Source organism: Amphiprion ocellaris, chromosome 18 (assembly GCF_022539595.1).
Source record: "Amphiprion ocellaris isolate individual 3 ecotype Okinawa chromosome 18, ASM2253959v1, whole genome shotgun sequence".
NCBI lineage: Eukaryota > Metazoa > Chordata > Actinopteri > Pomacentridae > Amphiprion > Amphiprion ocellaris.
Window position 1 is genome coordinate 27,605,945 of NC_072783.1, and position 14,163 is coordinate 27,620,107.

At 39.3% G+C, this 14,163-nt stretch overlaps 1 protein-coding gene across 5 annotated transcripts in view; it reads left to right on the forward strand.

The window, feature by feature from the left end:
* pcdh15b (protocadherin-related 15b) overlaps window positions 1-14,163 on the forward strand; it is a 221,237-nt gene that overhangs the window by 188,925 nt on the left and 18,149 nt on the right. For all 5 annotated transcript variants that reach the window (XM_055004449.1, XM_055004448.1, XM_055004450.1 and 2 more), the window contains one exon: window positions 1,651-1,761. In XM_055004449.1, coding sequence (XP_054860424.1) covers window positions 1,651-1,761 — 111 coding nt within the window. The remainder of the gene's footprint in view (window positions 1-1,650; window positions 1,762-14,163) is intronic.

A 14,163-nucleotide genomic window follows, 5' to 3' on the forward strand; every position in this document is an offset into this window, starting at 1 on the left:
GTGGAGAGGGGAGCTGAAGAAAGGAAAACATAATAGTAATCATTAGCATGATAATCACTCGTATCTGTTGGTAAATGACTTTAATGAAGACCAATTGTCCGACTTTGCTTGTAAATTACAATAAGTAAACTTGGGTAACAAGAGGGACTGTGTGATTTATGGCTCAAATAATCACCAATCTTTCTCTGTCTCTCATCTGCTGCATCTGTCGCCACCAGATTCAAAGAGTGAGTACCGCTTTTATATTCCAGAGATAAAATATTAATGTCATGACTGCCTTAAACGCCTCCCACTGTGATTAATCTGTTGACTTTGATTGTACAATAAAATGGATGAGATCAGAAGGGGCTATGAAACAGAGAGGACAGCGGACAATCAAACAAATGAATCCTGAAGAACATGGGATGGAAAAGTCTAAGAGTGTGTGTGTGTGTCTGTGTGTGCCTGAGTACACAACTTTAAGAGCTTTCATTCATTTAATGTTTTACCACCAGAGCTGTACTTTGTCTGGTATGCTCAGCAACAGTGTCTGATGTTGGGAAACATTTGCCATATTTTGCTGTGTAATTCACATTAGTAAGTCAGTTTGCAGACTTAATGAGTCTCCTCTGATTGTACGTTTTAGCCTGTCACACATTACCATTTCAGTGGATTGGGACATTAGCAAGAGCAGCATGATTTTAATAAGCTGCACCTCAGTGAGAAACAGATGTTTGCTGTTTCCAGCTTGTGATCCCACTCCTGAAGTGCATTCAGGTATCTTATAATGATGATCAAAGTCAAAACAGTCTTGGGGGAACAAAGAGGAACTCAATGTGTCACTTTCTGTCCACAATGGACAAAGTATAAAAAGACTATGTAGTTTCAGTATTCAAAATGTCGTGTGGAAAGGTAGAAAGGCATATTAAAGTGTTTTTTTTTTTCTATAAATCCTATTTTTTATTCTGTTTGAAGTCCAAAACTTTTAGGATATCACTGAGTCTACACCAACGCTAGAAACTCTGTAAGGCTGTACTAAATTCTAATTCTGACATGACATTAGGCTTCCAGTGCCAATGCTACCAGGCTAATGTTTAGCATCTTCTTTTAACGAGTTCATGTGCAGCTAAGGCTAATGCAGCATCATTAGTTTTGCAGTTAATTGGTGACAACACTATTGGCAGTAGAGGAAAACGTAAGCAAGCACCAGCACTGTTACACTTCATACTGAGGGGAACATGAACGTATGGACAAAATTTCAATCCATCAAGTAGTTGTTGAGACATTCAACTAAAAGCCAGAAATGTCAACCTCATTGTGGTGGTAGAGAGAAAGGTCAGGGGCCCCCAAATTGAATAGGCTGCATCCCCAGAGGGATCATGGGTGTCTGTAGAGGAATTGATAGCAATCCGTTGATTAGTTTAGATATGTCAGTCTGCACCAAAGTGGCCTCACATGGGTAATAACTATGCTATGCTGTCACAGAATGTGCGGTGTGCAATGTAAAAAAATATACACAAATGAATAGAACACAGACTTTAAAACTTTAAAAAAAAGTTCAAAATTATAAACCCGTCTGTCTGATAGTGACTTTCGGAATACTTTTTAAGGTTGTAATTTTGGCCAAGCTTTAGATAACTAATTCTGCGTTTTCCTCTGTGCTGTGTCCAGACGCCAGGCAGAATGTGCCAAAACAGCCCGTATCCAGATGGCACTGCCAACAGGCAAACCTGGGGGAGTCACTGCCAACAACCTGTACGAGGAGCTGGGTGACAACGCCATGTAAGTGAAGTGTGAAAGTGGCATTTACATTGATGATCCAAAGCAGAAGCATTAGCTCACATTCCGACGGCGGTTAAACTTCCGACTTTGGCAGCGTGACCGCTTTGAGAGCTTTGTGATGTCCGCGCATGGAGTCAGTCCATAACATTACATTTTAACTACTGAAATGAAATATGCTTCTGCTGTACTTGTACCCCTGACTATTCATAACACTGAGGTTAAGTCCCACGTTTTAGCAGTTTGGACCCTAGGGGCCTTTCTGAACAGCTGTGTTATCTTATTCAGCACACAGCAGGAATTACTGCAGATGCAACATGTAAAGTAATAAGGAGATAAAAATAGCAGAAATCCCATCATAAATCCATATTACAATGCACAAACATAAATGAAGTGTAACACCTGCAACCACCAGACCCATATCCTTAAATCAAAATCTTAACAGTGCCAAAAAAAAACTTGATAACCGCATGAGGTGATAGTAGAAGAAGCCAAAATGCAAAAGTGCAGAAGTGATGATCATTAATTAAAGCTTAATTACACAATTTCACATGCTCATATTTCATTACTTCTGCTCCTTGTGCGTAAACAAAAACAGTCTTAAGTGGAAAAGTGGACTCTGCTGGTGTTCTTCAGGTCACTGATCAACACTTATCCACAGCATTGCTTGACTTGTTCAGCAGCCATATTTAAAGTCTTGCCAACCAGAATTTGCAATCAGACTAATTAGTCAAAATCTGAAGCCAGTTTCATGTCAGTCTCATGTAACACTATTGTAGCTGAACATCGAGAAAAGATTGTTTCCCTAACTAATAATCTAACTAACTGAAATTTAAAAAATTATGAAATCATAAATCTGAAAGAGGCACGCTGAGTGTTTTGGTAATGACAGCTCTCAACCAGCCCCTTAACTGAAATGGTACTTGTTGATTCATCACACTTGACTTGCTTTCTTGAACTTTCTCAAATCACTCCTAAGCTGGGAGCCTTTGCAAGGATTTATGCGCTCAGTTAAAATAAATGCCCTCAGACTCTTGTGAATGTGGTCTTTCAATCTTTTTTTTTCTTTTTTTTTGTAGTCTACACACATTTCTTTTTCCTCCATTTTACAGTGACCACAGACACTGACTTTATGTAGAGATGATACAATCTTGGATTCATCAAGCCTCACCTCACATTGTGGCCTCACATCAAACTAACCCCAAACAAAGCCCAGATATGTGAATGCATTAACAAATGTAGATGAACCCTGCAATTTTATCATCTCAAAGATCAGTGACATTCAGCTCTTTCCTAGTCAGTTTTCATGTTGTAATGCATACCAATGTCCTCGCTGTATGAAAGATAAAATGAAGGTCACCAGCCAGCCCCTGAGAGAAGAATTCCCTTTGAGAGCAGCTTCTCAAGTTCACTTCAAGATTCTCATCCGTCGGGGGCTTTCAATAACTTCTAAATTACTGTAATCACTACAAAAACAAACTGTATATTCGAGATGCATTTATCAAAATGTCCAGGTTTCAGTCAAGTCCCTCAGAATGTATCCTCTGCCAATGACCTTTTAATTCATCAGCCTCTACAGCAGATTGTTTTTGTGAATATTTGCAAGACATTTATTTTTTGTGCAATTCAGTCATTTTCTCTTCTCTTTTTACCGTAGCTGCTCTGTTGTTGTCTGCCGGCAAACTGTGTTTAATTTATCCTCTTGCCACTTTGCTCGTTTGATACATGTTGATTTGGTTAAACAAGAGTCAAATAGGGACAGTACGTAAAGACGGCATATTAGCTTTTATCAGAAAGTTTCTATGACCACACACATACATGCGCGCACTCAAGGCAATACACAGATAGTTAATTTATAATTCCTTACTGGAGCGTTAAGAAGAAGTTGAGAGGAATTCTTATCAGAATTACATGCATCACCGGTTTCCTGTCTGTCCTTGATATGCCTCCACACTCCCATTAACATGAGAGCAATTCATATGCAAGATGGTAGGAACTATCTCCAAATGACAACAAGGGATTTCCAACCGTGTGTGTGTGTGTGTTTGTCAGTGTATATGTGTGTGCATGAGATGACTAAAGCCCAAGCGAGCCGCTGAAAAATGTGTGCGGAAATGAACTTGGATATGAGATAATTGAAATAAATGCAGCTCGTAATTTATAAAGACCACCCTGGGCGATAATTAATTCTATTGATAAACGGTAGAGCATGTTTAATTGTGGTGGGACGGTCTTCTGTGTGTGTGTGAGTGTGTGTGTGTGTGTGTGTGTGTGTGCGCACTTGCAAAACAGGCAATGTGGGATTTCATCTGCGATGCTTGTGTGTGTCTACATTCTAAATCACTGCTATCTTGTAGCGACTAAATAATTCGTAAAAACTATAAAACCTGGCAAAGTGTAAAAGTTTGCACATTTATAATTAAGGTCCATTATAAAAGTGCTCAGTAGACTGATTTTCAAGACTTTTTTTGTTGAGTTTAATTACCTTTGGCTGTTCTCTTGACAGGCTTAGGTTTTAATGTCTGTTTTCAATTACCTGTGAAAAATTAAGTGTTCTGTAACTTATTATTAGCAGCTCATTAAATGAAGCTTGATTTTTAAATGTTATATTAAAAGTCAAACTGTTTAGTTAAACAGCACGTCTTCTCTTGTGCTGGGTAAATAACAACGAAAAATATGTCCCCTTATTTTCAATTACTTTAATTACCATTTTAGTTTTAATGACTTCTTTTCTTTGTTCTTCCTCTGGCATGGGTGCTGTAGTTTTTGTGCCTTCCTCATTCTCTTTTAATGTCTCTAGTTAAATTTCAAATGACAGAAAACAGGTTGGACAGTCAGACTTTCAGCTAAAAGAACATTTAGAAGAACTGTAACAAAAGTTTCAAATAATTTACCTTTATATGCTTATAATGTCTATCTTGAAAACCACCAAAAGAAGCAGAAGATAGTGACTAAATGTTTTGATTTTTACTGTCCCCATTCAATTTTCTGTTGAAGATGCTCCAAAATGAGTGTGTTGAAATGGAATATTGTTTTTTAATTTAATGAATTTACAAATACACTGTTTGTCTAAATTGTGTTTTATTAATATGATTGAAGGCTATGATCACATGTTGTGGAGCACAAAAGAAACATACAGTATAAATAAAATAATGGCATACAGCATGGCTAATGTACAACAAATGTTGCTTAATTCACCAGTAAAGCTATGTTACCATTTCTTAACCTACTCATCTGTGGTGTGCTTTTTAGTCAGGAAAATGAACCAAATATAAGCTTAAAATATTTTTTTTCCTCAAAAACATTTACATTTTTATGTCATGTTTTTGTAAAATAAATAATCAACAACATTTTTATGATTTATGGCAGTAAAACTGTATCGTATTGCACAGAAGATATTTATGAGCTCTCTCTGTGATTGTACTGTTTCCATAGAGGTTCAGGACTTTATATTGCAGTAAAAAAATTAATTCACAATGAGTAAAAAATGTGACAAGGGCAAAAAAAACATCCAGAAACCACTTGTGGTTCAAGGGGTTAAGCAAAGGAAGGAAGTTCTCCAAAAGGCACCTAGTTTATAAATAGCTTTCAGCCTATCTGTTTCCACCAACAATATTAATTGAAACTTAGACAATTTAAATTAATTTTTCCTCTATATTTAATTATGCTTACAGTCTTGCATGCAAACAAAATATGATAATCTCCCATTCATCTCCAGTTGCCATCATAAAGGCTCCAAATCTTCTGGCTAGCCAACCCTTTATATCTTCCAGTAAACATAGCAAATCCAGTGTTATTCTCTCTAAAATTACAAATAGCCCATCTGTTCTTTTGGTTTTCATAAAACGGACACTTTTTCCATTTTATCTCTCATTTAAATTCTACTTAAATTCCACATGATGCTATACTTATGAGCTTCAATTTAGACTTCTGCAAGAACCAAAAGATTGTCGGTTCTAATCCCAGATAGGCCCTGAAAAATTATTTAGAATGTATAAAATGGTCTCCATTCTTAATTTGTAAATGTGTTAAAGGTCCCTATCCCCTCGGACAGCAGTAGATGGGATAAGGCATCTGTCAGGTGTAATTGTGTACCATAAAACTGACACAGTGTGATGAAGCAAGACACCACTAATGTTCAACCAGCAATCCCAGAGCACATTGGGTGTGTGGAAGTTACTTTGTCAAATAGCTGAAAAAATAACTAATTGATCTTTTTGCTATCATTTATGGATCTTTTCTACTACTGGATCACTTTGATATTACAACTTTGACCATTTTAACATCATTCTGTTCTCATTTCATCACTCTACTTTTCCTATTCTCTTCTATCTATCTTTATCTTCGGCTGACAGACAAAAGTGAGTAGGATGTTAAAAACTTCTTCATATCTGTTTAACATTTTGCTGGTAGTATCTTGCTTTAGTTTTGTGTTTGTAAGCTTGTAGATCTGGGAGCAGATTTGAAGCTTGACTTAGCATAGAAGTAGCCAGTCTTGTGCCATGAGAGTCTGCAGAGTTTCAGCACGATCCCAAACTACACCAGTGACTTCATCTGTTGAAATTCCTTCATATAATCAGTCTTTTGTTAAAAGGAAATCTGCACACTCTCAGAACTCCATGACACACAGTTGTGTATCCCTCCCCCGGCAGATGTGGCATTGTTTACAGCACAGCGGCATCTTCGTGGCGTATTTAAAATCTACTTGTCTTCTTTTCCTTTGTGTTTCACATCTTTTTTTAGTGCTCCATTTCATGTCCCTGTGGTAAAAACAGCAGAGAAATAATAAGAAAAAAGTTATCTGTTAAGTTCCCTCACCCATTTCTTCTCATTCCATTCTTCATTCATCTCCTAATGTGATGTCTGCTTTCAGTACATTTATCCAACCTCAGTTCTAGCAGACAATCTTTTGTTTTATCTGCCGTTTATGCCATTCTTCCTATATCCTCTTGTTTTCACTCCCTTTTGTAAAACATTTCATTTCATCGTTCAGTGCATTACCGCTCTTTCATTTAAATTTTATTCAGTCCTCATCTCAATCTTCCATTTCATTTAACTGTGATTTATGTAGTTGTGTCTCCCCTATTCATTATAGCTCTTTTCCTTCATATTTTATCTGTGTTTCTTTTAGTTCTCCCTTCATTCCATTTTCTGTCTCATTTTTCCATCTATGTACCAGCCACGGCAGTAGTGGCGGAAGTGGTGGCAGTTTGGACGAAAGTGACCGCCAACGTCTGATATCAGATTTTGCCACCCGAGCGATCGCTGCCCATCGTCAGTGCCTCGCTAATGGAGGGGTGATCAACAACCTCCCCAAGTCTGAGTCCAACATCACATTTCTCTCTGATGAAAACCCCCTCACTATCAAAAATCCCATCTACCATGAGGACGGGACTCTGAGTAGTCCGGACACTCTTGGAAGGAGCCAGAGAAGAAGGGACCTTCTTGGGAATTTCTCCCCTTCCAGGAAAGGCCTTCGAGACACTTGGCTGAGGCTCAGCTCTCCTGGATGCGATGTTGGATTTGGTGGATACAGTGGAAGTGATAGCGGATGGGGATCTGGAGGTGGACACAGCTGGACTCTTCCATCGAGGTTACATCGGAGAGAGATGTACGATGCTTTGAGGCGTCAGGTGGTTATGGATCCTGTGCAGTGGGAGTTGGAGCTCCTGAAGGCAGAATTCAAAGAGAGTAAAGATGCTGGTCTGGATTCAGGCTTTGACCGTGGACTGGATTCAGCTTTGATGGGAAGCCCGAGTCTGGAGCCCAAGCTGACGGTGAAAGAACAAGCCAGACAGTTTGAGCAACAGGCGCTCCAGGAAATGCGACAAAGACAAAACAGAGACTCCCGAGGATCTTTGTCACCTGATATTTTGCTCTCTGTTTTCCCAGAGTCTCCTCAGCACCACAAGCACAGCCTCCCCCATCATCATGTCCCAACTGCTTACATTAAAGAAGGTCCCCCAAGCATCATCGTCACCCACAGCGACGGAGGGACGCCTCCACCGAGTCACAAGCCGACTCCTCCTGTTCTGCGCCGCTTTGGGGCCAATTTAACAGGAAGTCAAAGTGCTAGTGACAGATTTCAGGTACATTTAGAGGTTATCCCTGATCCTCCTTCAACCCCCCCACCGCCACCTCCATCGGAACCACCACCACCACCTCCCACCTCTGCTCCTCCTCCACCCTCATCACCCCCTCTGCATCACCCTCCCTCCCCTCCTCCTCCTCCTCCTCCTTCTGTCCCTCCATCTTTACCTCACTCCAATCATACAGACAACCAAGGCCCTCCACCACCTCCTCCACCTCCACCTCCTCCACCCCTCCCTCCACCTGTGTCGCCATCGCTCTTGAGACCGTCCACGTTCGTCCTCCCGTCGCTGTCGGAGGCACCCGCCCTGCGGCCCGTCTCCCTCAGACCGACCCCGCCGCCCCTCCCCATGGAACCAGAACCTCCCCGAAAAGAGCTGAAAGGAATCTTGAAGAACATCCAAAACATAGCAGACATTGAGAAGTCAGTGGCCAACATGTTCAGTCAGATAGATCAGAAGCAGATCCCGCTCAAAAAGGTCATGAAGAGCCGGGCGTCTATTGATTCCCTGGATTCTCTGGATTCATTGGATGCATTGGCAGCTGGAGTAGCAGAGGGAGGAGAGGGAAGTAAAGAAGGAGCAGAAGGAGCAGAATTAGGAGGAGGAGACGATCCTCCACCTCCACAGGTTCAGCCCAACCCCAACATGAACTCCATCGTGGAAGAGCTTGAGAAACGATTCCCCTCTCAGTCTACAATGCTCTAGCCTTTTCTGTTCCGAGATGGAAAGCCCACAGAGTGGATTTTCTTAACATCGCTGTGTAGTTTGACATGAAGCTGTCAAGGGACTGATGCTCAAAATAGCCCAGTGGGATGCTGTGGTGATTTGGTGATTTTTTTTTTTTTTTTAACCGTTGCTACAGCTGTGCTCTTTCAACAAGACTTCCTGTTTTCTATATAAGAAAAGAAGGAAAAAGAACTAGGCCCAATAAAAACTCTATGGGCAGAAGAAAAATGTGTCTCCTCTCAATTACTCAGAAAAGAGAAAACAATGCAGATGATTAAAAAGTGGTGAAATATTTCCTGGTTAACTTTCACTTTGAGTAATGTCATTACCATTTTATGTCCATGGTGAGTAAATGGCATACTTGTCTACAACACAATCAGTCAGCTACAGTCATTGTTGTTCTCAGTGAAACCTGACAAGACACATGGTTGTTGACGGACACTTGCTGTAATGAGAAGCTGATTAGAAGTTCAAGTTGGCTTTCCACTCCATCTGAACCTCTGAACAAGTCGATTACAGATCTATCAGGTGTGAAGAAGAAAATCAAACCGAAGAGAAGAGGACATTGTTAAATCTGCAAACTGTTATTGAACTTTGCTGGGCAGGAATTCTTTGTATTTCCTTTGGATTGGTAGTTTTGCTACAGTTTTCCTGCTGTTACGGAGCTACAACCAGCGACGTCATCACTGCCACATGGAGTGTTTACTCTGCATTTGATCAGTATTCATGGTGACATAGACACCAAGATTGCATTCTTTATTCTGTTCAATTCTGTACATATTCTGTCTGTTCCTATCAGTAGGCTACTATCTGCAAACTATCTGTTTGTGTTTTCAGTGTGTTTTTAGTTGTTGTGTTTTATTGTTGGAGCCTGTCAAAGAAGAATTTCTGTCACTATTTGGGACAGACAGTATCTATCTATCTATCTATCTATCTATCTATCTATCTATCTATCTATCTATCCATCTATCCATCTATCCATCTATCCAAGCATATTTCCAACCTGATTAATTTGAGTCAGTGCACTGTGTGTATCTTTTCCAACCCTGTCTCAGAGGAATTATATTTACATATTGCTAAATTGTTTTCCAATTATGCTGTGCGAACAAATGCTGCATGATGCTCACAGACAACATTTTTTTCAAACAAATCAAGCCCTACATTTATTATACTCCAATGCAATATGTCAGCTGTTCCAGGTCTACATGGAGGTAGTTGGGTTGGATTGCAAGTGTGCAATACACAAGGCCAAGTTTGACTCTTGCTCTGGCTGTTTGGTTAGATTTGGGCAACAAAAGCATTTTGGATGAGGTGAGGGCAAGCTTGTGATTTTGGGAAAATTTGATAATTGTGGGAAATTATGATGCTGAAATGGCATTGTGAATAAAAGAGGGAAATTACAAGACATGTAAATGCACTCTGCTCACTTATGCAATTATTTGGCCATTGAGATCATACTAGAGTATGCATAATAATAGTCTTTCTTGCTGGTCAAACAAGAGAAGTCGGTCTGAGTTCTGATACTTACCAAAATGTATTATTTCAGTGTCATTCTTTTTGAAGCTTATATGACTAAAATGCAAGCATAACAAAGCACAAAAGAATTTTACCTGTATTACATTTATTAAAAATATGACACCTAAAATCTTAAATCAGTGCTAAATATGACAGCTAAATCCGAATAAACAGTAAAAAAGTGAAGTTAGGGAACAGAAAAGCTGTGGGGGAGTAAATCCACTGGCCCATCCTATGTGCTTGCTGTGTGTGAAATGATATGGAGAATTCTGTCAAGTGTTGTAAACCTCTTGAATTTTCTGTCTTCTTGTTGCTGCTTCCTTAGTGCTGGTTTACATGTTAGCCTACTTTAGTTCTGTGGTCTGTTATTTAAACACCCAAAGTTCTGAGGTCACAGTCAGACTAAATTTTGGTGCCTAATGGTTGAATGAATGGTTCCTAAGTTCATAATAGCAATGTGAGGAGATATTTTTTTCAAGCTGTTTGCAGACTGGATGGTCAAAGCGTTTGATGGGTAAAAGATTTCATGCTTCAGGACCAGGACCATACTGAAGATGAAGGGTTCCTTGTCTTGTAGGTCAATGTTTCAAGCCATAGTGAAAATTTTGAGTGTCTCAATAAACGTGGTGCTGGTTTTGTAAATTTAAGATCCTGAAATTCTCAGAATGTCAGGAGACTTCTCGATACATAATCATGTTTCATGATTCTCTTGGATTTCCAACTGTTCCTCACCTTCACCCAGTGCTGCCAGAGTTATACATAACTTTAAAAATAGGTGAAGTGGACGAATTCAAAGATCGGGACCGAGATAATTACATTTCATTACGTTTTGTGTCTTTCCAGGTTAGTTACTAGAGATTACTGTCATAAAACAAAATCCGTCCAGCATTGTGTTTCATTCAAGCATCTATGCAGATTGGTCAAATTTAAATACAGTTCTTTGGAGACCGGGTTGATCTTTTTATACTATTCTGATACCTAAGAGCATCAACATGCAGCCACAATCTCATGTCTTTTGTTTCTCTTCAGCTTTCTGTCAAATATTCATCTAGTTAGTGTTCATATATTTAGAAGCACACATTCTCCTCTAGGTCCCCAGGTTGATTCTTAGCTTTTGCTGTTCTATTAATGCCCATTTTCATTAGTGTCTTTAGTTAATTATATCTTCTCCCTCTGGGCCTGTATTGTCTCTCACTGATCCTGCATTTTCTTCTAATGCTCCACAAGGTCATGTGGTTTGTTTTTTCAAGGAGACAAGTGTAATGTGTAGGCGATTAACTAAAGTAAAAGAAAAATGTCGAAAAAAAAGTCTAAAACATTCATGTAGAGTGATATTTTTATTCACAGTATGCACTAACTTTTTACAAATATTTTCTAGGGGGGTTTATTGCTTCATGATTTTAATGAAGTCAACCTTGTTTTGGGTACTTAATATGAAAAATACAAAAAGGTTATTAAAGTGAATTTTCTCAATAAAATATGCGGTGCTACCTAAGAGAGTGCAAGGCTATTTTCATTTGACCAAAAGTTGAAATGAATTTCGAAAACTATAGTTTAAGAATACAGGATTGGAGGCAGAAATGACATTGTCTGTGTTGCTTCATGACTTCAATATTAGCTCTGCTGGTACAGAATCCTTATTGGAAACTCCAGCTGTGTATGTTTGTTCTGCATGATTACTACAGTACTTTTTACCCCCTTAAAAATAGTCTTAAAGTGGAGCAGAAGCGAAGGAAGAAGGTCCATATGCAAAGTGGAACATAGACTGTCTGATAATGATGTGCTATTGTTTCCTCTTGATGGAGTTGTGCCAGAAAAGCACACAGATGCAGTCATGTGCATAGAGTCCTACATTTGTAGCATATTAATGAGGCAACACAATGTTTCACTCGTTTCTGATACGAGATGTTGCATTTTATGAAGGTCACTAAGACACATTTTCTGGCCAGTAGCTCTAGAATAAAAGATGAAACATACATCTAAGGGGCTTCACTGCAGACTGAATGCCTGTCTTCTTATAAATTGACACAACATGCATGAAAAATACTTTGAAGTTACGGTGTATTGCTGTGACATTTAAAGAAGATGCCCTACCTCCTCTTCCTTGGGTGGAACTAAGCTCATGTTGGTGGATTTATTTCACTCCTAACTGGGCTGTTGCTTTCATGTACATATGTCTTTGCAGAAAAAAAGGGGAATAATTCATGCATAAAGCTTATGGCGTCTACATAGCATCATGTAAAAGTTACAAATAGCGTGCAGCGTGCTTATCTATTTAACAGTTTGTGCTCTGCAGAGCATACAGAGTAAGCCACATTCATGAGTTTGGCCTCTTTCTATTTGATATAGATTTATTTCATCTTTATACAAATGCAAATGGCACCAAAAGACATTTTTTTATTCTAATAAAATCTGACTGTGGTCTAGTGGGTGAGATTAATGGGATTTTTACAAGAAATGTCAATCTATTTTTCCCTCTCTTATGATAAAATACTATACCAGGAAGGAATAACATCCATCTGCTCTGTTGTGTCTAATTTGGTGACTTCTGTACAATAATCCAGCTCTGAAAACAGGCAGTTTTACTAATGATATGGAACTAAATTAGGATTGTTGCTCCGTCAGTGGCAGATTTAGCAGCCAACAGTTTCAACAAGTGATCCGCAGACACATATTGTCATCATTAGGTGACAGAATCATATCTGCCCCACAAGACTAACGCCCATGATCACGTCTGTACAACTGGATCATGATGTTCAGCCTACTAAAACAAACAGTGATGGACATATCTCTGACATTATGGGAGGATTTACGCTGTCAAACATCAAACACACACATATCTTAGTGGATCTGTTCTCCGGGGGAATCTGTTGCGCTGTAATTTCACAACAGAGTGAGCAGGACTTTTTTTTTTCTTTTTTCCTGCAGTCCGTTTCCCTTCTCTACACAAAATCAGGCTCAAGCTATGAACCTCGTCTCGTCGTGATGCGATTCTGTAAAAGGCTCAAAACAGCAACGCAATCACACAGGAGCCTCTGCTTAAACAGGAGTGTGAATGTGCGTGCACAAAATTCACACACGGCAACGTTAAACAGGTTGCAGGCAGCGCTAGTGATGCAGCTGACTGGGTTGGAAATGTTTTATGTCAAGATTAGCTTTCGACCTCAGTCTGCTGCGTGTCATTACATGTACACACACAGGGTATGTTCACTGTCACACACAATCTGTTTTTGCCCTTTCACTTCTCATTGTGTGCTTTGTGCCGGAGAACAGAAAGGTTCTGACATTGTTGGGAACGTGTATAGTCTTCGACATTCGTTTTAAATTGAATTGATAAACGGAGGTTCAAGGCAGGGCGAGAAAGAGGCTGGTGTGATTGTAAAGTCACACCAAAGATTATCATGGGAAATCTGTACCGTGAAAGCAGCAAATAGCCACTGGATACGAAGGGAGAATTAATGTGTTGATGGAAATAGTCCCCATTTGAACACAATGTGTGTCGAGCTACATCAGTGCAATCCATCATGCTGCACTCCAGACCTTAGGATTGCCATAATTTCTTTCTAAATTAAGAACATTGGGTACACAAAGTTAATTTACTGAAATCTGAGAATGTGGTGGCGTTAATAAAAAGAAGTCTGAGAGAGCTGTCAATCAGGTAATAAACTGCCAGGTTAACCACACGGTTTACAGGTCATCTTCCTGATTCTACTTTGACCCACAGTTCTTGCCATAGAGCTGCAGGTTTATTAACAAGCTGTCAAATCATCTCGCTGCTTATTTCTTGCAGCATCACTTTATTTGTGTTTCAAAACTAGTTGGAATAGCCACATCTACCAAAAATGAAAGTGATAAGCTGGGATTCTTTTTAACAGTGTCTTGTATTGTGGGCTACTCAGGATGCAAGTGTTACCTGATTACTATACAGATGTAAGAAACGATTGTAACTTGATTGTAATTTGATGTAAATCCACTGTTTTATCCTGATTTTTAAACATCAAGTCAGTCTGTTTTTGTAAAGCAGTAAGGCATTGCTTATTAACTCCCTGTATAAAGTAGTTTATTGCATTAT